The 25,701-nt window shown below is 36.3% G+C and overlaps 1 protein-coding gene across 33 annotated transcripts in view; it reads left to right on the top strand.

Annotated features, from left to right (window-relative positions):
- Positions 1–25,701, top strand: part of HDAC9 (histone deacetylase 9) — a 921,222-nt gene that overhangs the window by 636,367 nt on the left and 259,154 nt on the right. For all 33 annotated transcript variants that reach the window (XR_012432611.1, XM_045387612.3, XM_065542223.1 and 30 more), the window contains one exon: positions 8,254–8,431. Coding sequence is in view for 32 of the 33 variants with exons in the window: in XM_045387612.3 (XP_045243547.1) it covers positions 8,254–8,431 (178 nt within the window). In the remaining variant the exon portion in view is untranslated. The remainder of the gene's footprint in view (positions 1–8,253; positions 8,432–25,701) is intronic.

The following is a 25,701-nucleotide window of genomic DNA, read 5'->3' as shown; positions in this document are numbered from 1 at the left end:
ACAGTGTCCTTTGAAGCACAACATTTTTTAACCTCGAAGAAGCCTAATTAACCTATTTTTTTCTTTTCTTTTCTTTTCTTTTTTTTTTTTTTTTTTTTTGAGACAGAGTTTTGTCTTATCGCCCAGACTGGAGTGCAATGCCGCGATCTCGGCTCATTGCAACCTCTGCTTCCTGGGTTCAAGCGATTCTCCTGCCTCAGCCTCCCTAGTAGCTGGGATTACAGGCTCACACCACCACGCCCAGCTAATGTTTGTATTTTTAGTAGAGATGGGGTTTCACTATGTTGGCCAGGCTGGTCTCGAACTCCTAACCTCAGGTGATCCACCCACCTTGGCATCCCAAAGTGTTGGGATTACAGGTGTGAGCCACCTCGCCTGGCTTAGGTAACCTATTTTTTTGGTCACTTTTGCCTTTGGTCTTATATGCAAGAAAATGTACTCCTCTATTTCATCTGAGAATATTCTTGTTTTAGATCTTACATTTAGTTCTGTGATCCATTTGGAGTTAACTTTTGTGTATGGCATGAGGAATGGAGCTTTACTGTATTCCTTTACAAAAATGTCATGGTGGTTACGCAGTTGTCCCTGTTGTATTTGCTACAAAGTCCTTCGTGGAGGAAGAATTTTAAAAATATTTTGCCCTATTGAATTGTCTTGGCACCTTTGTTGAAAATCAATTCATCATAAGTGTAAGAGTTTATTTCTGGATTCTCAATTCAATTCCATTGATCTACCTATCTATCCTTAAGCAAGGAACACATTGTTTTAATTACTGTACCTGTGTAGTATAGTAAATTTTGAAATTAGACTCTTCTTCCTATATTAGGATATCTTCATAGAGTTTATATATGTGACCTTCGATGCAGGAATTGGGTAGAAATGCTAGTATCTATCCATATATCAAATACTAGTATAATTAATTGGCTTTCTTGTATTTTAATTTAAAAATTAAATATGAGAAGCTCTGGTATTTTCTTCTGCACCTGAAGAGATTGGCTCATACTATTGAATTGTTTTCTTAAAGTTTGCATTTTAATTAATTAATTTAATTTTAATTATAATTAAATTTAATTTTAATAATGTTTTAACTTATTTATTCTTTTATTTCAAATCATCATATTAAGTTCCCAATTTATAATCTTCTTAATTTTTCATTCCCTGTACTATCTTTAATGGTTTTCTTACTGAGTGAATTTAAAAAGATAATATGTTGAAATTTTAAAGACAAAATATACTTAATTATACATATTACTGTGTTCATTTATCTATTAGTGAAATTATTTCATAGTTGGTACAGATTAATGTATATCTTATGAATATATGATGTAAAAGTAAATTCACATACTTTACCTTAGTAAAAAAAAATGTGTTACCAAACGTATTTTTATGCTCTTTTTTTTCTTCTTTTTCTGAGACAGAGTTTCACTCTGTCACTCAGGCTGGAGTCCAGTGGCCTGATCATGGCTCACTGCAGCCTCAACCTGCTGTACTCAAGTGATCCTCCCTCCTCAGCCTCCTGGGACTACAGGCATGTGACACCATGCCAACTAATTTTTGTGTTAATTTTTTATAGAGATAGGATCTCCCTATGTTGCCCAGTCTGGTCTTGAACTCCTGGGCTCAAGAGTTTCTCTGCCTTGGCCTCCCAAAGTGCTGCGATTTTAGTGTGAGCCGCTGTGCCCAGCCTATTTTTGTTTTCTTTTTTCATTTATATTTACTTTTTCTCTCTTAATTTCTTCTTCTTCTACAAAAATGTAATGTTTACAATAAAGGTATCTGTATGTGGAACGTTAGTTATTATAATAATATTGGTGTTTTATATATGACAAACATGCCATAAGCATTAATTCTATTTTTGAAAAATTATTAAACAATTAACAGGTATAGATATTACAACAATGAACACTCATAACATCCAGCTTAAGAAATAGAACACTACAGGTACAATTCAAGTTTCCTATGTATCTCTCTCCCATTGTCGCTCCCATTCCTTCTCTTCTGAATTTGCTGTTTATTTTTTCATGTATGTCTTTACTTTTTATTAATTCATTAACATACTTAATATGTGATATTAATTTGCAAATTTTGGAAATAAAATTTTTTCATATATTCTTTTGCTTGTTTTTTCACTCACCATATTTGCTAGAGTTTACAGTCAATACAAACTATTTGTACAAAATGTTGTGAATTGTTCTTTAAAGTGTTAAAACAATTTACTCTCCTCAAAGTAGTCTATGAGTGTCTCTTGCTCTGTATTTTCAGAGTATGCATTATGATTTATGATTTCTGTTATTTGCTCTTGCTAAAGTTGCATGATGATATTGATTATAGACCATGAGTAACCACCCACAGGTAAGGAAGCAAATGTGATCATCCAGAGCAAAGTGAAAACCCAGAAGCTATGCATTTGGTCCCTGTGCGATAGCAATAAGAAAGCAAAACAAAACAGAACAAATAAATTACTGTTATTACAAAACATGGAACCATGTGGTTTCCTTAACCCAGGGACTTTAGCACCTCATAGTCTCCATTAGCAGGCCACCCCCAAGAAAATACTTCATTCTAAGCCAGAACATTGTGCTTGTCATACAAAGACCTTCTAGAACTATCCCTACCCACTTTCAAATGATAGCAATGCCTATGCGCTACCACTTAGAATGGTGGGGCCACAAAGGTATTGATGTTTTACTAGGTAATATTGAGGAATTTACAAAATAGGTGCATAACAACTCTTCTGTCAAAGTAATTACATGAATTTTATCAGTGGGAGTGGACAGATGTTTGGGCACAGTGGCCTTAGACCACATCATATAATGAAAAGTTGTCTTACACGTCTCAGTTAGCTGAGAGTATTTTCCGGAATGACAATCTGGCAAAATAAGCCATCAAAACCAAGTCCCCAGTTGAATCAGCTGGAAAAGAAAGACTTTTACTGCATAAAAAATAGACTCAATAAAGAATATGTAAAATAAATGTTAATAAAAAGTGCTTTTGTGGGGAGCATGTTAACTATTCATTTAAGGGGGGGATAACACATTTTCTAATGGTGCTCAATAAGTAAAGTGTTACCTTGGATATTCCTCTAATTTTTATTAACAGTAGATTCTGACCTGTTCGACGTTTTAATTTTTCGGCACTGTAAGAGAGACACATGCTCTTTCATACTTACTTAGAAGTATAAACATGAACAAAATTATCTCTCATTATAACTACTAATGGTAAAAAAACTGGTTTAGTGAAACATTTCAATCCATTCCAGAGACAACAGAAAAATGTAATTTCAGCTTTCAAGCTCAAGAAGGATGCTTTTGTTAACGAGGCTGGATATCTATCCTAAAATAAAAGTGACCTGGCATTTAATGATAACTCAGTGATTAACATGCGGTATAATAATATGTGGTTTACTGGATTGTTATAACTCTTCCTAGACAGTGAAAGCCACATTTCATTTGTAAAAGTGTATAATTGCAATCAACTCTTTGAAAGTGAATAAACTTCTTTCTTCTCTAGTACAATTTTTGAAAGAAAGTTCAAAAATGTTTGGCCCATCTCTGTTCATAGTTCCAATAATTATGAATCTGTCCTAATAAAGTGTTTGGAAGATTTGACTGTTTAAATAACATTTACCATTTTTTCTTAATTACAGTTTTAATATAGGTAATATGCAGAAAACTTGGATTTGACATAAAAGTACAAAGGAAAAATAATCCTCAAATCACTGGAATTTTCCTCACATTATCTCTTGGCTCCAACACAAAAGAATTTTAGGATTTTGTCCTTTGGTGATCATTTTGTCTGGACTCTATTTGTCATATTTTTTTCTCAGCCATTTCTTGATTATTTTGTGTTGTGATTGCTTATAATATGTTTTCTTGTTTTATCCTCTCCTTATAATACGATCTTAAGAATGATTATATATATCTCCTTATTATGCATTCATTTTAAATTGAATAATACATATTATTAAAGCCCACTATGTGTGAAACACTGCATGGAAAAGATATGCATGGGAATATATAGCAGCCAAAGGTCATCTCTTCATGGAACTTACTAACTGCAGTTAAGGTGCAAGTGCCTAAATTTTGGGTGTCAACCCACAACATCCTAAATCTACTTTGCTGTCTGTACAATGCAGGACAAGGACTGTTGCCTTTTGATTGAGCAATAGCTATTGGATGAACATTTACAAGTAACGAACAAATTAATATTGAACAAGTAGTTATTTCTTACTTATATTGCCATATTCCTTCTGGTAGACACTGGACAGGTAGGATGCTGCTTACTGAATTGCGAAATGTTATACTATCATGTAACATTTACATAATGCTTTTGAATTAGCAAACTGTTTTATATTACAGGGTTTCAGTGGAGGTCAAGTAAAGCAATAAATATTTACTTTTAAAAAAAAAAAAGAAAGGTAGTAGGTGGTGTTATTTAAATGGAGTCCTTACAGTATCAAACTACTCATTAAGAGAAAAAATATTTAGTAACCCCAGTCATCTAAAACATGGCCTTGTGATAAAACAAACAAACAAACATGGCCTTTAATTTCCAAATATCTATTGCATTTTCTTAATGCACAAATAAAATAGTATATCTTCTAGAAAGTGTGAGAAAATACATAAAATGCAGCAGAAAATAAGTTAAAAGATGAGTTATATCCAGTTTCTGGTTCAACGAACTTTGAACATTATACAAGGACAGATCATTTTACACACACACAAATGTGCACGCACACACACATGCAAAATGTATTTAGAGCTTCTCCTTGCATTTGTCACCTGGTTAATTCCAATTTGTCCTTCATATTTAAAATTAAATATCGCTTTCTTAAACAAAATTTCCCTGAACCTCTTCATCAGGTTTTTTTTTTAAGTTTTTCATATCATCCTGAATTAATTACCTTGTTGTACGAACATCATAGAGTATACCTACACAAACCTAGATGGTATAGCCTACTATGCACCTAGGCCATATGTAATAGCTTACTTTTCCTAGCCTACAAACCTGTACAGCATGTTACTATACTGAATATTGTAGGCAATTTGTGTATATAAACGTAGAAAAGGTACAATAAAAATACAGTTGATTATAAAAGGTAAAACATAATATACATGGATAAGGCACTTGCCCTGAGTAGAGCTTGCATGACTGGAAGTTGCTCTGGGTGAGTCAGTGAGTGGCTGATGAGTGAACATGAAGGCATAGGACATTATTGCATGGTACTGTAGACTTCGTAAACACTGTACACTTAGGCTACACTAAATTATTAAAACGAAAGTAATTGTGCTTTCGACATTAGGAAGGCTAATACGTCAGTAGGTGAAAGGGATTTTTGCGCTCCATTATAATCTTCTGGGCCCAGTGTCATATATGCGGTCTATCCTTGACCAAAATATTGTTATGGGATGCATGTCTGTATTTAGTATCTGTCTCCTCACTAGAGAATAAGCATAAAAAAGGTTCTGCACACTAGCAACATGTCCAGCATGGAGTGTGAGCCCAAGAAATAGTTACTGCATGCAATAACTCTAATATATAAAAGACTATGGCAGGAAAAGGAGAGGGAAAAACAAAATGTGATGGGAATGTAACAGAAGGGGAAAGCACAATTAATGTGAGTGTTCAAAAGAGACTGTGAAATTTTAAGTGGACCTTAGAAGGTGTGTGTAGAGCTGAATGTGGAGCTTCATAGCCACACATAGAGGGGTGATCTAGAAAGGATGGCTTGGAAGAAGCATGAATGATCATGGTCAATATATCCGTGAGACACAGCAAACACAGTGCCCAGAGCCTATGATATATTGTTAGGACCCACGACACATTTTACATTTTAATTTCTTAGTCAGAAAAAAAATGAATCTAATAATATGAATATATGATAATGAATCCAATGTATGCCAATGCAGGCTTAAAGTGTAGTTTTCAATACTGTTTTTTGGAGTCCACAATGATAAAATTGCACAGGGCCCATGAAAGTCATACTGCAGCCCTCGGAATGATATTCCTCGGAATGATGTTCAGTGGACAGTATTTGGCTAGAACTTAGAAAAGGAATAAATGATCTAAGGCTTAAAATGTAGGTTAGCCTCAGTTAAAGGAGAGTACAAATGACAGACTGTAGAGGTTCTTCAAATTTGGATTGACCTTCAGAGTCTTTTTGTGTTAATGTCTTGCTTACTGCAGGGCTTCAGGAAGAGAATTCTTGCAGGAAGGAATAGGACTGTTTGGTATTAGAAGTTGGGTAATCAGTTAGGAATCTTTTGCCATGTCTTACACCGGAGTTGAAGAAATTACAGTAGAAAGAAAGGGAGGAGATGGATATTACAAAAAATCAGATAAACATGCACCCAGAAATTATAGATCATATATGGAAAAGCTTCCTTTTCCCAACAGAACCCTCCAAATCATAATTATATATTTGTATTCCCTGTAACAGTAAGTTCCATATGAGGAAGGACTATATTAATCTTACTGCTGTGTCCTCAGGACATTGAACACAAGGCACTCAAGAAAACAGGAGAGTTAGACTCTTGTAAAACTGTATAAACCATTGTAGCTAGAATAGGTCCCTGACCAATCCATCCCAATCATCGAAGCAAATGCCCAAAGCCTCGGTATGTGACATATACCTTCCAATTGATTGATGGTTTGATTATTCTGTAGAGCAAAACAGAAGTAACAACATATACATTAACTATTGCCTATTTGAAAGTTAATTTTAAATCATTCTTACTTTTTTCTAAATTCAGAAATCTCTGCTTATGGTCTGTAATTAAATCTATATTTAGAATCCCAATTTATAGGTTTATATGCAGCATTAACTCATATCATGTACAGAGAAAGCTACAATTACATAAAACCATGTGATATGCAATGAGTACAGTTGTATTGTATACAGATTTGTTAGCTTTCTCAGTAAGTTTCTCAGCAAGTGTAATTTGTACACCTAGCATGTAGCAAGCCTTGGGTGGAAATACAGGATGAGTATGACCTGTGATGGCACATGTTGGGTAGAAGGGGAGCACCTAGTCTAGCAGGAAGGTTAAGGCAAGGCCTTAACTAAGGAGAAGTAATGTCTGCCTCAAGTCTTAAAAGAACAAATGCTAGTCAGGTAGGAAGCAGAAGCAGAAGAGCACACACATTTATAAAATTACAAGAATTAGACTTGTTTAAAAATACTCTGGCAACCTTTGGAGCAACAGTTTATACATTGCAAGAGATTATCATGTTTTTTTTACCACTGTTCAGCTATTCTTCATATTCGTTAGGAAAGACAAATAAAAACAGCATAAATTAGCTTATGAATTCTCTTAGGTTGAAGAGAAAATATTCACGGTGTAGTATATATATTTTGATAAATATTTTTATTAATAAATAAATCTTTATTAAATAAAATTATGAAACAATATATATTTAAAATATATATTTTAAAATATATACTTTTTTTTGCACAAAGCTAGCTGTGTAGCATTGATGATTAAATAAGCTGCCTATCTGTGTTTGAGAGTATCTTTTCTTGGAGACAGAGGAAGAGACTAAGTGAATCTTCCATAAACTTCCAAACTGTGATTCACTGATTCAGTAAGTTGGGAAGGATGAAGAATATAATAACAGTGTTAAATCACTGAGGATATACTTAATACTATATTTTAAAACCAAATAATTTTACAGTGTTGAAATTATACCATACAAACTATGAAATACTCATTTTTTTCTATACCAGTATATGAAGACTGAAAGGTGTCAAAATACAATCGTGTAATTGGTCATTTTTAGAGACATCCATAGAATTCATAAACAATATTCACTGAAACAAATTCAGGAGAGAATTTTCAGAATTAGCCCTCACTGGCAGTTTGAAAGCGTTGAATTGTTCTCCCACGTTGTGTGGCAGTTCTGGGGCTGTATTCAAAACGTTGGTATCTAAGTAGGAAATGAGTCGAAGTCGACGTTACTCTTGAGGTTAAAGGTTTGTTTCTTTCAATCAGTTCAAACTGACAGGCCTCCTGCCATCACCTCCTCCTTAGCCAGGCAGACAGGCCCTGGCCGTCAGTGTGAAAACATCTGTTGAATGGATTTATTGACTGGATCTTGTTTTTTCTCTCCCTTTCTCTATTTTTTTTTTCTTTTTCCTTCACACCGTTTATTATGTCTCTGACCTGATGAACTTAATTTGTTGACATGTCGCTCAGTGTCTCCCTCAAATCTTGTCTCACATTTCTTTCTACTGTGCTCTTTTCTTGGCAACAGCCCTTCCTGGAACCCCCGCACACACGTGCGCTCTCTGTGCGCCAAGCGCCGCTGGCTGCGGTTGGCATGGATGGATTAGAGAAACACCGTCTTGTCTCCAGGACTCACTCTTCCCCTGCTGCCTCTGTTTTACCTCACCCAGCAATGGACCGCCCCCTCCAGCCTGGCTCTGCAACTGGTAGGAATCCCTAAAGACTCCCTCTAATAGGCAGGCTAAATGCACCGTTCTTGTAGGATTAACCGATTTAAATGCTCTGAATAACTCCAAGAGCAGAACGCTCCATTTTAACCCAGTGCAACCCAAATTTTGTGAGGTTATATTGGCTATAAGACAAACAGCATATCTGATAAATCTTGGACTCAGTACTAATAGCCTCATAAATTGCTATCATCCAAGGGCCTGGAAAATACATCAACAGGTGCATGAGTTTTTTGGAAATGAAAATCCCTGCAACATTCTTTAGCAGTGTTCCTCAATCTCTTACCTTCTGCCCAGCCACTGGGAAATTTATGATGCTTGGCTTCCTCACTTGACTCCAAAGAGTGCCCTTTAACCAGTTTGTTTTTTTGTTTTATTTCATTGTTTTCTTCTGGTTCCCCATGCAAATGACTCATGGAATTCTATAGTACCAAAGCAAACTTTACTTGATTCTATGTATGTTACTTTCATTTCTATTTATTATGGAATCTCTGGGTGGGCTTTTTGACCAACCTCTTCCTTTGTCTACAGCTGTGTTTGATATTTCAGAACCTGACTACAGAGGAAAACAAGCCAGATAATTCCAAGGCCAAAAGAAGGTTAAGTGTGGAACACACACACACACTCACACATACACAAAGGGTGCTATTCCCTCCGCAAAGGAACAGTGCTGTAAATACATGCGTGGATAATTATTTCTTTTTGTCTACTCCATTCTAGTTCCGTGCTCTCAAACTGTGGCTGATCAAATGAAAGATATTGTGGCCCTAACAGACTCATAACTTGGATGCTGCAGAAGGAGAAATTATATGTACTTTCCCCAAAGGCTCTTTTGAGTTATCTGATTTATTTTTAAATCCATTTTCAGGATTCAGAGTTTGTTTTTGTGGCTTCTGTGACCTCATGCAAGCCTTTGTGCTTGGAAAAGTTAAATCTCTTTTCTAAAACCATATTCCCAAGCCTTGATACTATCTTTTATTTAAAAATCAATGAATGAAATGGCCAAGTTAATTCACTTTGGTAGGCATCTTTAATAAGTATGTATAGGAGCTACTTTTTATAATGCCTTATGCCATAAGAAAACATTCCGTACTAAGAGCTATGAGCTGGGTCTATTTCTTTCTCCGTACTAGCCATTGCCTCTGACTCTCCCACTTCCAGGAGCATAGCAAAACTATGCCCAGATATTCCGGAAAACCCAGGAACACTGCCCAGTGTTAGTGGCAGCCTTTGAATCAATCATGCCTGGTGCTATCCCTGTGGATTCACAGAGTTTTTGCTCGAAATCGGATACATGATACAGAGGAATAATTTTTTGCATATAGAAAGAGCAATAGCCTTTAAGAATTACCTACTCTCTATTCTTTCTCCTGAACGTGTCTTTTATTCAACCCTAATATTTCAGAAAATACAGAGTAACAACAATTCTATCATGATAACTGTTTCCATTGACTGAAATAATTTCCTTAATATTATAATATCAAAAATTAAAAATAATATTAAAAATAAATTCTTTAAGTAAGCTTAACTACAAAGTTTCATGTTGATGTCCCCAAGTTTGCTGCTATATATTGCTGTATTCCTATGGATAAAGTCTCTTTCCTTGGTTAAGAGGGGTGGCCCTTTTCTGACATACTTCAGTGTCTTCCAGTTTTCATATGTTCCTTTGAATGAATGGAGCAAGATATCTGAATATTAGAGAGAACCTGGAGTTTAAGGAAACTGTGTTGCCAGATGGATAGGATTTGTAGACCTTAGAAGAATCCAGATGGAAGGGTGGACTGTAAATCCAGTAACATAAACAGGACATAATCCTACTCTGATCATTCAAACAAAGACTAGGTGATTTCAGAGAGTTAGGTTTTTTCCCCCTCATAATGTCAGCATTTTAGTATTTATCAAAGCATGTATTCCAAAAACAAATAGGAAAGTGAACTTAAGATTCTTTTCATATATAATGGATTTGATGAGGCAATTCCTTGCCCACATGAGAGATTATATAAAATTATTTTAGAAAACACAGGATTTTGTACTTAATAGACATTCAATAAACATTTTAGTTGAATCAATGAATATTAATTTCATAATAAACACTTACAAATTTACTAGTTCAAATTTGAATACACTGAAAGTAAAAGTTACATTGTAATTTGTTCTGCTAAAGGATAACTAAGTTATTTAAAAGTTACAATAACTCAGAGGAATATTTGTTAGCTTATTTTAACTTACAAGAATGTTGCATCTTTACACAGAAAATCTTACAAGAAAAAGGCACAATATTTTAAAATCATGCAACATATGCAATTTATAATAATAGCTTCTCCACTGGCATTGGGATTAAAATATATATATACTTGATATGTAACATTCATTTAGTACTATTCCAAATCCTAAGGAAATGAAATGCACCATCTTCACTCTGCTCTTCCACATATTGCTCTGGCTTTAATCCAAACTTAAATTTCCCCTGTAGCCTGAATACTACTGTAATCCACATGATCTCAAAAATCACTTTAGTAATTCTAATGATCTTGATTTCAGATGAGAACCATAGGTTTTCATTCTAGTATGATTGAAAATATATATTTTAAGCACTAATCTCCTTTCTTTTGACTTTTTAATATCTACTTGTGGCAGACATGTTAAACAATCTAAAGGAATATTCACATATGTTCTTTAGGAATACAGTAGACCCTCTTATCTACATGGGAGCTATTCTAAGACTCCCAGGGAATGCCTACAACAGCCCATACTATTGAACCAATTGAGGTCAATAGGAACCCATTTCTGTTCATGTCTTCCACCCATAAATTTATAGCCTTTTCCATCTTAACTAAGCACTTCTCACATGCTATGGTCATAACTTTTGTAGTGTGAGGTGAGGTGGGGCAGCAAAACAATTACAAATTTCTTTTTTCTTCTTCACAACTTCACAGATAGAAGATTCCGTCTTACTGTAGAGCTTAGCAACCTTAGCATATGATTTTTTTTTTTTAATTTCCTTAAGTCGAGAACTTAGACCTTTCATTTAAAGGAAGCCCTTTAAGGCTTATCTTTGGCATATCCAAACTGTCAACCTCACTACTCTTGCACTTTGGAGCCATTATGAAATAAAAAATAATTAAAAGTGAATACACTGAAAGTAGTTACATTGTAACTGTTGTTCTGCTAAAGGATAACTAAGTTATTTAAAACTTACAATAACTCAGAGGAATATTTGTTAGCTTATTTGAACTTACAAGAATGTTGCATCTTTACACTGAAAATCTTACAAGAAAAATGGGTTCCTATTGACACTGCCACAGTCAACCTGATCATCAAGACAGCTACTAAATGACTAGTGGGCAGGTGGTATAGAGAGCATGGAGCTGCTGGACAGAGGGATAATTCACATCCTGGGCAAGCTGGTCTTACACTGGGGCAGTGTAAGACTTCATCATGCTGCTCAGAATGATACACAATTTAAAACTTAGAGTTTTGTTGTTATATAATTGTGCATTTCTGGAATTGTCCAGTTAATATTCTCAAACCATAGTTGAAACTGTAGAAAGACAAACTGCAGATGGGGGAGGGGAGAGGCTATTGTATTTGTATTTTTTTTTTTTTTTTAAAGAAAGTCATAAGATCTCACACTCTCAATAGCTATTCCACTAAATAGCAAGGTAGTGGACAGAGCTACATTTTAGAGCTAGGAGGCTGGCTTAAATCTATCCTCTAAGAGCTATACTTTTTGGTGCTACTAAAAAGTTATTTAACGCAAAAGTCACATAATTTTCAATGCACATCATTTAAACCTTCACCATCCATGTGCATCCTCCGCAACCCACTGGATTAGCCATATAACTCCCTTTCTGACAAGAACAAAAAATGTTCCAAGGGAGAAATATTATCTGAGTTTAGTCAGTTTTGGAAAGATGCCGTCTTCAGTCTATTTCCTGAGAGTAGAAAGTAGGCATAAATTGCATAAAAGTATTTTTACAAGATAATTTTTTTTTTTAGATGGAGTTTTGGTCTTGTTGCCCAGGCTGGAGTGCATTGGTGCAATCTCAGCTCACAACAACCTCTGCCTCCCGGGTTCAAGTGATTCTCCTGCCTCAGCCTCATTAGTAGCTGGGATTACAGGCATGTGCCACCATGCCTGGCTAATTTTGTATTTTTAGTAGAGATGGGGTTTCTCCATGTTGGTCAGGCTGGTCTTGAATGCCCAACCTCAGGTGATCCACCCACCTTGGCCTCCAAAGTACTGGGAATACAGGTGTGAGCCACTGAGTAGGGCCTGAGATAATTGTTATATATTAATTGAACTTTCGTGGTAACATTTATACTTTTGAGAATTATAAAAATTGATACAAGTTCATTGAAGGCAATTTGGTAAATCTAGAATATTATAATGAAAAGTCACTCATTATTCTACCACTCAGAGGTAACTTCTATAAAAATATGTTTATACTTATTTTCCAATCAATACTTTTTACTCTATAAGCTTATCTTTAACAGGATAAAGAAAAGTAATTTGTATTTGTATACATATCTATGTGCATGTGTGTATATCTGAAAGTATGTGTGTATATTTGTATATATGTGTATATATACAGTGTATATGTGTGTGTGTGTGTGTGTGTGTGTGTGTGTGTGTGTATGTGTGCATGTCTTAAGGCCTTCTAGAGTAGCTTCTGTTATTACCCATATTAGAATGGAGAGACTAATTTTTCCTTTTGTCAGGAAATCTATTTTTTAAATTGCTGTCCTCAACTATATGTACGTGAAATTTCTTTCAAAAAACTCTTCCAAAATTTACCCATGTAATAATCACTGAAGAAGATAAAAAGAGCTATCTTTTTTATTTAGGAGATTAATTCAACTTGATCACATATATCATGTATCATAATATAAACATTAATGTAGAAAATATTTTTATAAATATGTAGTTATATATTACTTTTGTGTATCATACACACACACACATATATTTTTTGGGGGGTATGCTTTTTATACCTAAGAATTTAATCCTATTACCTTCGCACATGTTTTGAAGACAGACTTATTGGGACACAAGTTTTTTATCTGAAAAGTCTGGAAATGTGATCAAATATTCAAGGGGTTTAGCACGAAAGAGTAGAAGTCTGAGGCCAACCTGATATGTGTTTCTTTGTGGGAAGTATGATTTGCAATTACTTATCCACGAACATATTTTTTCTACTTATGGAAACATCCTCAATTAGTCCTATTTCAAATATAACTTGTTTTATTACATTTTACTTTAAAAATTGAAGGTTTGTGGCAATCCTGCACTGGGTAAGTCTATTGGTGACACTTTTCCAATAACATGTGTTCACTTCCGGTCTCTGAGTCACATTTGGGTAATTCTCATAATATATCAAAACTTTTCATCATTATTATATATTTTATAGTGATCTGTGATCAGTGATCTTTTTTGTTTATTATTATACTTTAAATTCTAGGGTACATGTGCACAACGTGCAGGTTTGATACATAGGTATACATGTGCCATGTTGGTTTGCTGCACCATCAACTCGTCATTTACATTAGGTATTTCTCCTAATGCTATCCCTCCTCCAGCCCCCTACCCGCCGACAGACCCTGGTGTGTGATGTTCCTTGCCATGTGTCCAAGTGATCTCATTGTTCAGCTCCCACCTATGAGTGAGAACATGTGGTGTTTGGTTTTCTGTCCTTGTGATAGTTTGCTGAGAATGATGGTTTCCAGCTTCATCCATGTCCCTGCAAAGGACAAGAACTCATCCTTTTTTATGGCTGCATAGTATTTCGTGGTGCATATGTGCCAGATTTTCTTAATCCAGTCTATCATTGATGGACATTTAAGTTGGTTCCAAGTTTTGTTATTGTGAATAGTGCTGCAATAAACATACGTGTGCATGTGTCTTTATAGTAGCATGATTTATAATCCTTTCGGTATATACCCAGAATGGGATTGCTAGGTCAAATAGTATTTCTAGTTCCAGATCCTTGAGGAATCGCCACACTGTTTTACACAATGGTTGAACTAGTTTACAGTCCCAACAACAGTGTAAAAGCATTCCTATTTCCCCATATCTTCTCCAACATCTGTTGTTTCCTGACTTTTTAATGATCGCCATTCTAACTGGTGTGAAATGGTATCTCATTGTGGTTTTTTCACGTGTCTGTTGGCTGCATAACTGTCTTCTTTTGAGAAATGTCTGTTCGTATCCTTTGCCCAATTTTTGATGGGGTTGTTTGTTTTTTTCTTGTAAATTTGTTTGAGTTCTTTGTAGATTCTGGATATTAGCCCTTTGTCAGATGGGTACATTGTAAAAATTTTCTCCCATTCTGTAGGTTACCTGTTCACTCTGATGGTAGTTTCTTTTGCTGTGCAGAAGCTCATTAGTTTAATTAGATCCCATTTGTCTATTTTGGCTTTTGTTGGCATTGCTTTTGGTGTTTTAGACATGAAGTCCTTGCCCATGCCTATGTCCTGAATGGTATTGCCTAGATTTTCTTCTAGGGTTTTTATGGTTTTAGGTTTAACATTTACGTCTTTATCCATCTTGAGTTAATTTTTGTGTAAGGTGTAAGGAAGGGATCCAGTTCAGCTTTCTACATATGGCTAGCCAGTTTTCCCAGCATCATTTATTAAATAGGGAATCCTTTCCCCATTTCTTGTTTTTATCAGGTTTGTCAAAGATCAGATGGTTGTGGATGTGTGGTGTATTTCTGAGGCCTCTGTTCTGTTCCATTGGTCTCTATCTCTGTTTTGGTGCCAGTATCATGCTGTTTTGGTTATTGTACCCTTGTAGTATAGTTTGAAGTCAGGTAGTGTGATGCGTCCTGCTTTGTTCTTTTTGCTTCACATTGTCTTGGCAATGCAGGCTCTTTTTTTGGTTCCATATGAACTGTAAAGTAGTTTTTTCAAATTCTGTGAAGAAAGTTATTGGTAGCTTGATGGTGATGGCACTTAATCTATAAATTACCTTGGGCAGTATGGCCATTCTTCCTATCCATGAGCATGGAATGATTTTCCCATTTGTTTGTGTCCTCTTTTATTTCATTGAGCAGTGGTTTGTAGTTCTCCTTTAAGAGCTTCTTCACATCCCTTGTAAGTTGGATTGCTAGGTATTTTATTCTCTTTGTAGCAATTGTGAATGGGAGTTCACTCATGATTTGGCTCTCTGTCTGTTATTGGTGTATAGGAATGCTTGTGATTTTTGCACATTGATTTTGTATCCTGAGACATATCTGATGTTGCTTATCAGCTTAACGAGATTTTGGGCTGAGATGATGGGGTTTTCTAAATATACAATCATGTCATCTGCAAACAGGGACAATTTGACTTCTTCTTTTCCTAATTGAATACCGTTTTTTCTATATCTTGCCTGATTGCCTTGGCCAGAAGTTCCAACACTATCTTGAATAGGAGTGGTGAGAGATGGCATGCTTGTCTTGTGCTGGTTTCAAAGGGAATGCTTCCAGTTTTTGCCCATTCAGTATGATACTGGCTATGGGTATATCATAAATAGCTCTTAATATTTTGAGATACATTCCATAAATACCTAATTTATTTAGAGTTTTTAGAATGAAGGACTGTTGAATTTTCTCGAAGGCCTTTTCAGCATCTATTGAGATAATTATGTGGTTTTGTCGTTGGTTCTGTTTGTGTGATGGATTATGTTTATTGATTTGCATATGTTGAACCAGCCTTGCATCCCAGGGATGAAGCCAACTTGATCATGGAGGATAAACTTTTCGATGTGCTGCTGGATTCGGTTTGCCAGTATTTTATTGAGGATTTTCACATCGATGTTCATCAGGGATATTGGTCTAAAATTCTCTTTTTTTGTTGTGTCTCTGCCAGGCTTTGATATCAGGAGGATGCTGGCCTCATAAAATGAGATAGGGAGGATTTCCTCATTTTCAATTTATTGGAATAGTTTCAGAAGGAATGGTACCAGCTCCTCTTTGTATCTCTGGTAGAATTTGGCTGAGAATCCATCTGGTCCTGGACTTTTTTTGGTTGGTAGGCTATTAATTATTGCCTCAATTTCAGAGCCTGTTATTGGTCTATTTAGAGATTCAACTTCTTCCTGGTTTAGCCTTGGGAGGGTGTATGTGTCCAGGAATTTATCCGTTTCTTCTAGATTTTCTAGTTTGTTTGCATAGAGGTGTTTATAGTATTCTCTGATGGTAGTTTGTGTTTCTGTAGGATTGGTGGTGATATCCCCTATATAATTTTTTATTGTGTCTATTTGATTCTTCTCTATTTTCTTCTTTGTTAGTCTTGCTAGTGGTCTATCAATTCTGTTGGTCTTTTCAGAAAACCAGCTCCTGGATTCATTGATTTTTTGAAGGGCTTTTTGTGTCTCTATCTCCTTCAGTTTTGCTGTTATTTTAGTTATTTCTTGCCTTCTGCTAGCTTTTGAATTTGTTTGCTCTTGCTTCTCTAGTTCATTTAACTGTAATGTTATGGTGTCAATTTTAGTTCTTTCCTGCTTTCTCCTGTGTGCATTTAGTGCTATAAATTTCCCTCTACTCACTACTTTAAATGTGTCCCAGAGATACTGATAAGTTGTGTCTTTGTTCTCATTGGTTTCAAAGAACATCTTTATTTCTGCCTTCATTTCATTATGTACCCAGTAGTCATTCAGGAGCAGGTTGTTCAGTTTCCATGTAGTTGTGCAGTTTTTATTAGAATTTAGTTTTCATTAGAATTAATTAGTACTTAATCCTGAGTTATAATTTGATTGCACTGTAGTCTGAGAGACAGTTTGTTGTGATTTCTGTTCTTTTACATTTGCTGAGGAGTGCTTTATTCCCTATTATGTGGTCAATTTTAGAATAAGTGTGATATGGTGCTGAGAAGAATGTATATTCTGTTGATTTGGTGTGGAGAGTTCTGTAGATGTCTGTTAGGTGCAGAGCTGAGTTCAAGTCCTGGATATCATTGTTAACCTTCTGTCTCCTTCATCTGTCTAATATTAACAGTGGGGTGTTAAAATCTCCCATTATTATTGTGTGGGAGTCTAAGTCTCTTTGTAGGTCTCTAAGGACTTGCTTTATGAATCTAGGTGCTCCTGTATTGGGTGCATATACACTTAGGATAGTTAGCTCTTCTTGTTGAACTGATCCCTTTACCATTATGTAATGGTCTTCTTTGTCTCTTTTGATCTTTGTTGGTTTAACGTCTGTTTTACCAGAGACTAGGATTGCAACCTCTGTTTTTTTGTTTGTTTGTTTTTTGTTTTGTTTTGTTTTGTTTTGCTTTCCATTTGCTTGGTAGATCTCCCTCCATCCCTTTATTTTGAGCCTATGTGATCTCTGCACGTGAGATGGGTCTGCTGAACACAGCACACTGATGGGTCTTGACTCATTATCTAATTTGTAGTCTGCATCTTTTAATTGGGACATTTAGCCCATTTAAATTTAACGTTAATATTCTTATGTGTGAATTTAATCCTGTCTTTATGATGTTAGCTGATTATTTTGCCCATTAATTGATGTAGTTTCTTCATAGCATTGATGGTCTTTACAATTTGGCATGTTTTTGCAGTGGCTGGTACCAGTTGTTTCTTTCCATGTTTAGTGCTTCTTTTAGGAGCTCTTGTAAGGCAGGTCTGGTGTTGACAAAATCTCTCAGCATTTGCTTGTCTGTAATGGATTTTACTTCTCCTTCACTTATTAAGCTTAGTTTGACTGGATATGAAATTCTAGATTGAAATTTCTTTTCTTTGGCCACATTGAATATTAGCCCCCACTCTCTTCTGGTTTGTAGGGTTTCTGCCAAGAGATCCACTGTTAGTCTGATGGACTTCCCTTTGTGGATAACTCGACCTTTTTCTCTGGCTGCCCTTAACATTTTTTCCTTCATTTCAACCTTGGTGAATCTGAAAATTATGTGTCTTGGGGTTGCTCTTCTTGAGGAATATTTGTGGTGTTCTTTGTAGTTCCTGAATTTGAATGTTGGCCTGCCTTTTGAAGTTGGGGAAGTTCTCCTGGATAATATCCTGAAGAGTGTTTCCCAAGTTGGTTCTCTTTTCCCCATCACTTTCAGGTGCACCAATGAAACATATATTTGTTCTTTTTGCATAGTCCCATATTTCTTGGAGGCTTTGTTCATTTCTCTTTACTCTTTTTCTCTAACCTTGTCTTCTCACTTTATTTCATTAATTTGATCTTCAATCACTGATACCCTTTCTTCCACTTGATTGAATCGGCTTTTGAAGTTTGTGCATGTGTCATGAAATTCTCGTGCCATGGTCTTCAGCTCCATCAGGTAATTTAAGCTCTTCTCTACACTGTTTATTCTAGTTAGCCATTCATCTAATCTTTTTTCAAGGTTTTTAGCTTCCTTGAGATGGGTTCGAACATGCTCCTTTAGCTCGGAGATGTTTGTTATTACCAACCTTCTGAAGCCTACTTCTGTCAACTCGTCAAATCATTCTCCATCCATCCTTGTTCCATTGCTGGTGAGGGGCTGCAATCCTTTGGAGGAGAAGAGGCACTCTGGTTTTTAGAATTTGCAGCTTTTCTGCTCTGGTTTCTCCCCATCTTTGTGGTTTTATCTACCTTTGGTCTTTGATGTTGGTGACCTACAGATGGGGTTTTGTTGTAGATGTCCTTTTTGTTGATGTTGATGCTATTCCCTTCTGTGTGTTTTCCTTCTAACTGTCGGGTTCCTCAGCTGCCAGTCTGCTGGAATTTGTTGGAGGTCCACTCCAGATGCTATTTGCCTGGGTATCACCAGTGGAGGCTGCAGAACAGCAAATATTGCAGCCTGATCCTTCCTCTGGAAGCTTTGTCCCAGAGGGGCACCCACTTCTATGAGGTGTTTCTTGGTCCCTACTGGGAGGTTTCTCCCAGTTTGGCTACATGGGTGTCAGTGACCCACTTGAAGGGGTAGTCTGTCCATTCTCAGAGCTCAAACGCTGTGCTGGAAGAACCACTGCTCTCTTCAGATCTGTCAGACAGGGACGTTTAAGTCTGCAGAAGTTGTCTGCTGCCTTTTGTTCAGCTATACCCTGCCTACAGAGGTGGAGTCTATAGAGGCAGTAGGCCTTGCAGAGCTGCGATGGGCTCCTCCCAGTTTGAGCTTCCTGGCTGCTTTGTTTTACCTACTCAAGCCTCAGCAATGGCGGATGCCCCTTCCCCAGCCAGGCTGCTGCCTCGCAGTTGCATCTCACACTGCGCTAGCAGTGAGCAAGTCTCTGTGAGCATGGGACCCACTGAGCCAGGCACAGAAGAGAATTTCCTTGTCTGCCAGTTGCTAAGACCTTGGGAAAAGCACAGTGTTTGGGCAGAAGTGTCCTGTTCTTTTTCCAGGTACAATCTGTCATGGCTTCCCTTGGCTAGGAAAGGGAAATCCCCCAACTCCTTGTGCTTCCCGGGTGAGATGATGCCCTGCCCTGTTTCGGCTCACCCTCCATGGGCTGCACCCACTGTCCAACCAGTCCCACTGAGATGAACCAGGTACCTCAGTTGGAAATGCAGAAATCACCCATCTTCTGTGTTGACCACACTGGGACTTGCAGACCAGAGCTGTTCCTATTTGGCCATCTTGGAATGCACCCAATCAGTGATCTTTTTATAGTACTTTTGTAATTGTTTTGGGGAACCATGAACCACACCCAATCAAGACAGTGAACTTAGTAGATAAATGTTGTGTGTGTTCTGACTGCTCCACTAAGTGGGCATGGCCCCATCTTCCTTTCTCTTTTTGGCCCTCTCTATTCCAGTGACACTATAATATTGAAATTAGGCAAATTTATAACCCTAAAGTGCCTCTGTGTTCAAGTGAAAGGAAGAGTCACATGTCTCCCAATTTCTATCAAAAGCTAGAAATGAGTGAGCTTAGTGAGGAAGTCGCTTCAAAAGCTGAGATAGGCAAAAGCTAGGTCTCTCGTGCTGGTTACCCAAGCTGTGAATATAAAAGAATGGCTCTTGAAGGAAATTAAAAGTGCTACTGTAATGAACAGAAAAATGATAAGAAAGCAAAACAGCCCTATTGCTTATATGGAGAGAGTTTTAGTGGTCTGGGTAGATCAAACCAGTCACAGTATTTCCTTCAGCCAAACCCTCATCCAGAGCAAGTCCCTAACTCTTCATTTCTGTGAGGGCTGAGAGAGGTGAGGAAGTTGCTGAAGAAAAGTTGAAAGCCAGCAGAGGTTGGCTCTTGAGGTTTAAGAAAATAAGCCATCTCTATAGCATAAAAGTGCAAGGTAAAGGAGCAAGTGTTGATGTAGAAGCTACAACAGGTTTTCCAGAAAGTCTAGCTAAGATCACTGATGATGATGGCTACACCAAACAACATAATTTTATTGTAGATGAAACAGCCTTTCATTGGAAGAAGAGATAGGGAGAAAACTTTAAGAGATAGAGGGAAATAGTCAATGACTGACTTCAAAAGATAAGGTGATTCTCTTGTTAGAGACTAATGCAGCTAGTGGCTTTAAGTTGAAGCCAATGCTCATTTCCCTTTCTCAAAATACTATGCCCTTCAGAATTATGCTAAATCTACTCTACCTGTGCTCTATAAATGGAACCACAAAGCCTGGGTGACAGCATGTCTGTTTAGAGTATGGTTTATTGAGCATTTTAAGCTCAATTTTTAGACTTACTACTCAGGGGGATAAAATGTTCCCTTTCAAAATATTACTGCCTAATTGACTGTATACCTGGTCACCCAAGAAGTCTGATGGATATGTGCAAGGAGATTAAGTTTTCATACCTGCTAACACAGCATCCATTCTGCAGCCCATAGATCAAGGGGTCTTTTAAATTTTTACATCTTATTATTTAAGAAATACCTTCTATAAGGCTATACCTGCCATAGACAGTGATTCCCCTGTTAGATCGAACAAAGTACATTGAAACCTTCTGGAAAGGATTCACCATTCTAGATGCCATTAAGAACATTCATGATTCATGGGAGGAATATCAACATTGGCAAGTGATTGAAAGAAGTTGATTCCAGTTCTCATGGATGACTCGAGGGATTCAATACTTCAATGGAGGAACTAACTGCAGAAGTAGCAAGGGAACTAGAATTAGAAGTAGAACCTCAATATATGACTGAATTGCTCCAATCTTGTTATAAAACTTGAATTAATAAGGAGTTATTTCTTAGGGGTTGAGCGAGAAAAATGTTTTCTTGGGATGGAGTCTACTCCTGGTGAAGATGCAGTGGGCATTGCTGAAATGACAACAAAGGATTTAGAATATTACATAAACTTAGTTGATAAAGCAGCAGCAAAGTTGAACAGGATTGACTCCAGTTTTGAAAGAGGGCCTTCTATAGGTTAAATGTCATAATACCAAGCAACATTTCATGCCGGGAGAAATGTTTTGTGAAAGGAAGAGTTTATGGATGTTGCAAACTTCATTGTTGCTTATTTTAAGAAATTGACACAGCCACTCCAGCCTTCAATAACTACTACCCTGATCAGTTAGCAGCCATCAATATCAAGGCAAGACCCTCCACAAGCAAAAAGATTATGACTCACTGAAAGCTCAGATGATTATTAGCACTTTAGCAGTAAATTAATTTTTAATTAAGGTATACACATTGGTTTCTTTGACACAATGATTCCACCCTTCATAGGTTATGGTATAATGTAAACATAACTTTTACATGCATAAGCAAACCAGAAAACTCACGTGACTTGCTTTATCGTGATATTTGCTTTATTCGGATGATTTGGAATCAAACCAGCACTATGTCCCAGGTATTCCTGTATTTGGTTAGTCAGATTTCCTCCTCAGAAGCAATTACAACTTTTTGTTTCGTTATTTTTTTTCTGACCATTCTATTTTCATCTTATGATGTCCATCTAGTAGTCCTTTCCTTTATATTCTGGAGACGTCTCAAGTTTGTGTTCAATAGCACTGATCTGACTTTCTGAAATGTAAATTCCTTTCTTTATTGCCTCCAGTATAGATTTTAATTTTGCTACTCTTTAATTTCCTTGCAATCCCTGTTTATCATATCCAGTTTTATTTTTATTCATTCCATTGTCTTTAATTTAGTTTTATCTCTGCCTTTATTTAGTTTTGGTTTCTGATGTTATAGGGCCAGCGCCTTTTGACATTTGAAGAGAACAAAACATTTTCTAAAATCTTATTTTGCTTCCTATAGTAAATCATGTTCACTGAACTAAGCAGTATGAATGATATTTCCTTCATAATATCTGTAGTATATTCTCAAAGGCCCTGTTTTTTTTTCTCACTCATTCTTGAATGTAGAAAAATATTTCCAGATATTTTGCCAGCACATGTGTAGTGAATTGTGTTTGGCTTCACTTTTTGCCAACTTACATGCTGGTTGAATCTCCTTCCTGGCTTTACAGTTAAATGGCAACACTTAATCTAATTCCTAGGCCTTAACAGACATTCATATAGTGTTAGTTGGAAGGCTTATGTTGAGAATTTCTTCTACCCACTTCCTTTCTAGCTGTCTGATACTCTGTTAAGATGACTTACATGAAAAAACAAACACAAAGCTCTAAGATTTAGGAAATGCTTCTTATCTAGTGAGAGGTACAATTTATTAATTTTTTTAAACAGAACTTTTAGACATTATATCATTTGCTTGCTGGAAACATCAAGTTTCACAAATAATTTAAAAATTACACTGGTTGGTACTTTGAGTTATGTGTTCTGAGTTATATGTTCTTGTTAAAAAATGTTACAGACAGTAATTGTGCCACTGCACTCCAGCCTGGGTGACAGAGTGAGACTCCATCTCAAAAAAAAAAAAAAAAAAAAAAAAATTACAAATAGTAAAATATAAACTGCACTCCAACCTAGGTGACAGAGTGAGAATCTGTCCCCAAAAAACATAAAATTAAAAAATTAAAATTAAAATATTAAAAAAGAAATTTTAAAAATAAGACAACATAAGTCTTATGGATAGATTAGCCTTATGGATAGAAATAGTAACAGCTGCTATGTGTGTGATTTGAAGGTCATTAGAAATCAACCTTGTTTCAGAAGTTTCTTTTATCTTTTTTAGTAATTCTACCATTTGCAGATCATTCCATCTTTTTAAAAAAAGTTTTGTTTTTAGGAGATCTTCTTTGATTCTCTAGCCTCACAAGTTTTTTTCTTTAGCAGAGCTTTCAAAAGTGTCATAATTTTCTCACTTCTACTACTAGATTTATTATTATTTTTTTTTTTGAGACGGAGTTTTGCTCTTGTTACCCAGGCTGCAGTGCAATGGCGCAATCTCGGCTCACTGCAACCTCTACCTCCCAGGCTCAAGCGATTCTCCTGCCTCAGCCGCCTGAGTAGCTGGGATTACAGGCATACACCACCACACCCGGCTAATTTTTTGTATTTTTAGTAGAGACGGTGTTTCTCCATGTTGGTCAGGCTGGTCTCGAACTCCTGACCTCTGGTGATCCGCCCGCCTTGGCCTCCCAAAGTGCTGGCATTACAGGCGTGAGCCACTGCACCCGGACTTTACTACTAGATTTTAAGTTAAATGTAGTAAAATGAAGCTGCTAGAATCTGGAACATGGTGAGCATTCAATAACTGTCTACTGATTCTGCATCTTCTAGGGGGATGCCATGTCATGTATATATATATATGTACTGTGCTAGTCTTTTGTCCTGTCCCTTGCCCTAGAAGATGTTTAATAAGTGTTGTTTAGCTTGGGAAGGTGTGAAACTTCAGGTAGTTCCCAGAAATGCAATATGAAGTTGAATGTTAGGAACTAGAAATCAGGATCAATAATTTTAGTCTAAATATTCTAAACTCAGCTATTTTTATAGACAAGATAAGTTGTCTAAAGACTCTATAGACTCAGGCTAACAGGTCTTACTAGACTGAGTGTAAATTTGAAGACATAAATAGAGTATATGGCTAAAAAATGACAACTACATGCAATAAAGAAGGAAAGACACTATACTCGATGCTACAAATACATTATCTCATTTAATAAGACTGAGAGACAGAGAAAGTACAATTCCAAGTTTATCTAAAAAATTTATCAAGAAATTTTAAGGATTTCTTGTAAAAAATATGTGTATATATACATATTTTCAACATATATATATGTGGAAAACAAACAACTATTGTTTAAAATGCAGGTAAATATTTTGAGACTCTTTTGTTTATTTTTCAAATCCTAATTTTAACTCTTGTCACACTGATCAAGAGAAAAATTAATTAATCTATTGGCTTATGTTATATTGCAAATGGTAATCAGTGAGCCAGAAAGGGCCAAACAGAAGTAGAATTCCATATGAATTGCAAAGAGAAGAGCAGGCTTATTTCTCACCCTGTAAGTCCATGTTTCTGAGAAGCCAAAGAGAGAGAATGAAAGAGAGAGGAAAGGAATGGAGATGAAGGATGAGGTTAAAGTTTCATTTTGCAGCCTACCTGTTAACACCTCAGTGATACATCGTTAGAATGACTCAGTGGAAGTTTGGAGTTCCAGATTGTATGTATTTCCCTTTAAATTCAAATGGCTTTCCAAGAGCCCCTGGACTTTGAATTATAATCTCCAGGTACCTGGCAATAATTCCCAGCTACCATAACCTGTTTCACAATTTTTTTTTTCTTGGCAGTGGATTATGGGGAAAATGTCATTAAAAGGGGGAAACATTACTATGGAGGTAAGCTTAGATATGTCAAGAGATGAAATAGTGAAAAAGTTAAGCAATGTAACGATTAGAATCTCTACTCTTGAAGAATATAGTTCTTCTTCTTCTTCTTTTTTTTTTTTTCCAGATACAAGTTCTCACCCTGTGGCCCAGGCGGGAATGCAGTGGCTCAATAACTGCTCACTGCCGCATTGACGTCCTGGGCTCAAGCAATTCTCCCACCAGCAGCAGGCACACCACCACTCCTGGCTAGTTTTTAAAAATTTTGGTTGAGACAGTGTCTCCCTATGTTGTTCAGGCTGGTTTCAAATTCCTGGGCTCAAGCAATCCTCCTGCCTCAGCCTTCCAAAGTACTAGGCTTACAGGTGTGGGACACCATACCTGGCCAAAAATATATTTTCAAAATGAGGCAGATGTTATACTTTTTGTTTCCATATTCTTATTCAACTATCACTTTTTATTTATGAAACTATAGTTGAAAAAATGTTAAACAGTTCTTCTTATATGGTAGTAACTCATAAATACTTGATATATTTAAATTGTGAAGACATGTCTTACACATCTTTGTATTTTAAATGTTATTCTTCCTTCCTGCTTGCCTGCTTCCTTGTCTGCCTTCCTTGATATCTTCCTTCTGACTTTATTTAAAAATAT

This window comes from Macaca fascicularis, chromosome 3 (genome assembly GCF_037993035.2).
Source record: "Macaca fascicularis isolate 582-1 chromosome 3, T2T-MFA8v1.1".
Lineage (NCBI taxonomy): Eukaryota > Metazoa > Chordata > Mammalia > Primates > Cercopithecidae > Macaca > Macaca fascicularis.
The sequence above is the reverse complement of the archived record's forward strand: the minus strand, read 5'-3'. Positions and strand labels throughout refer to the sequence as shown.